This window comes from Cotesia glomerata, linkage group LG6, assembly GCF_020080835.1.
Source record: "Cotesia glomerata isolate CgM1 linkage group LG6, MPM_Cglom_v2.3, whole genome shotgun sequence".
Classification (NCBI taxonomy): domain Eukaryota; kingdom Metazoa; phylum Arthropoda; class Insecta; order Hymenoptera; family Braconidae; genus Cotesia; species Cotesia glomerata.
The window spans coordinates 13556687-13558402 of NC_058163.1; the positions used below are offsets into that span (position 1 = coordinate 13556687).

Genomic DNA, 1716 nt, shown 5'->3' on the forward strand with positions numbered 1-1716 from the left:
TAATCTTATATTCCATCTTTCGTTGACTTTATTTAAAACACAAATAAAAAACTTTGAAAATATTACTTTCCCAATGAAAGTCATAAAATTAATTATTTTGTTATTTCGTTTCAATTATTCGTTTTTATCCGTAAAATATAACCAATTAAGTAGAAATTTTGTATTTAATAATTTGGATAACTTAATAAGAGTTTCAAATGGTACTAAAATCAGAATTTTCACTGAAATAAAATGAAATTAAAAGAATATGTTGGATGATTCATTTTTTTGCTAGAAAAAAATTTTGTGGCCCTGGAAGTATCTATTCTTTTTATAACCGTTTTAACAATTAATTATAATTAAAAATTATTGATTATTGAATGAATAATTAATACATATTTAAAGTCTTGATTCATAAGGAGTAAACACCAATCGTACGTCAGAGCTGACACACACACTTTTTTTTACAAAATAATAATTAATTTTTCACAAAATATAAAACATCGTAAACGAGTCGAAAAACAAAATGAAGATTCTGAAAGGTACTAGCAAATGTTGAATTTTTTGAGAAATACTTTGATGAGCTCAGAGATTAAAAAGTTGAATTTTTTAGAGTATGTTCGTGCAAATTCAAAACCGACCTTAAATCTTGATAAGTTTGAACGAGCTGTAACACAAATGTTTACGTCAATCCGGCGATCCAACAACGTGCCTTCAAAATCTGTACGAAATTCAGAACGTTCAAAGAAGTCATCAAGCTCAACATCTCAGAAGCTCTCACAGATCCAGACTCCAAAATCACCTCAACACCGCTCGCAGATCCTGACTCCAAAGTCATCTCAAAGTCAACTGGAGACCCTGACTCCGAAGTCACCTCATCACCGCTCGCAGATTCTGACTCCAAAGCCACCTGAACGTGAACGTCAGGCTCGGACTCCGAAATCACCTCATCACTGCTCGCAGATTCTGACTCCAAAGTCACCTGAACGGCAACGTCAGACCCTGACTCCGAAGTCATCTCATCGCCGCTCGTACATGGTGACTCGAAAACCACCCCATGGTTCCAAGCCGTCACTGCCTTCCTCCAGTCAGTCTCCGTACAATTCTTCTGGGCGTTCGCACCATCGATCAAAACATCATTCTCCTAATGACCGACAGCTTTATCATCGCTCCAGAAAATCGTCTCATCATCGTTGGTCACGTGACCGATCAAGAAGTCGTTCAGAATATTCTCGACGTAGTGAAAGCCACCGTAAACGTTAGGGAGTTTCGAGACCAAAATAAGGGTCTTCAAAAAAGTTTGAAATTTTATGTATCGATTAATGAGCACTTAATACATTTTCAGTAAAAATTTTAAATCATTCGTCTGTACCGTTTTCAAGAAATAAATTATCAAGGTTGCTCTTTATATACGTAAAAGTATGGAGGGCCGATAATCATAATATGAAATCTTTCATTACCGTACGAGTGATATAAAAGATTTCATTCTGTGATTATCTCTCCTCCATACCTTTACGTGTATAAGGTGCACTTTAATAATTTATGACTGGAAATTTTAACTGAAGACGTATTAAATGCTTATTAATCTATACAAAAAATTTCAAACATTTGGTAATACCACTATTTTGGTCGTGAAAGAATCATTTAAGTTACATCAAATACTATTCAAGATTATGTGAATCAAAATTAATTTATTATTACTGTTGTGATTGCGTTAATTATATAATGAAAATAAAA

General features: G+C 33.6%; 1 protein-coding gene across 1 annotated transcript; it reads left to right on the forward strand.

The window, feature by feature from the left end:
• Nucleotides 1-657: 657 nt before the first annotated feature.
• Nucleotides 658-1242, forward strand: LOC123267948 (serine/arginine repetitive matrix protein 5-like). Its single transcript, XM_044732834.1, has one exon. The coding sequence runs from the start codon at nucleotides 658-660 to the stop codon at nucleotides 1240-1242; it is 585 nt and encodes a 194-aa protein (XP_044588769.1).
• The last annotated feature ends 474 nt before the right edge of the window (nucleotides 1243-1716 follow it).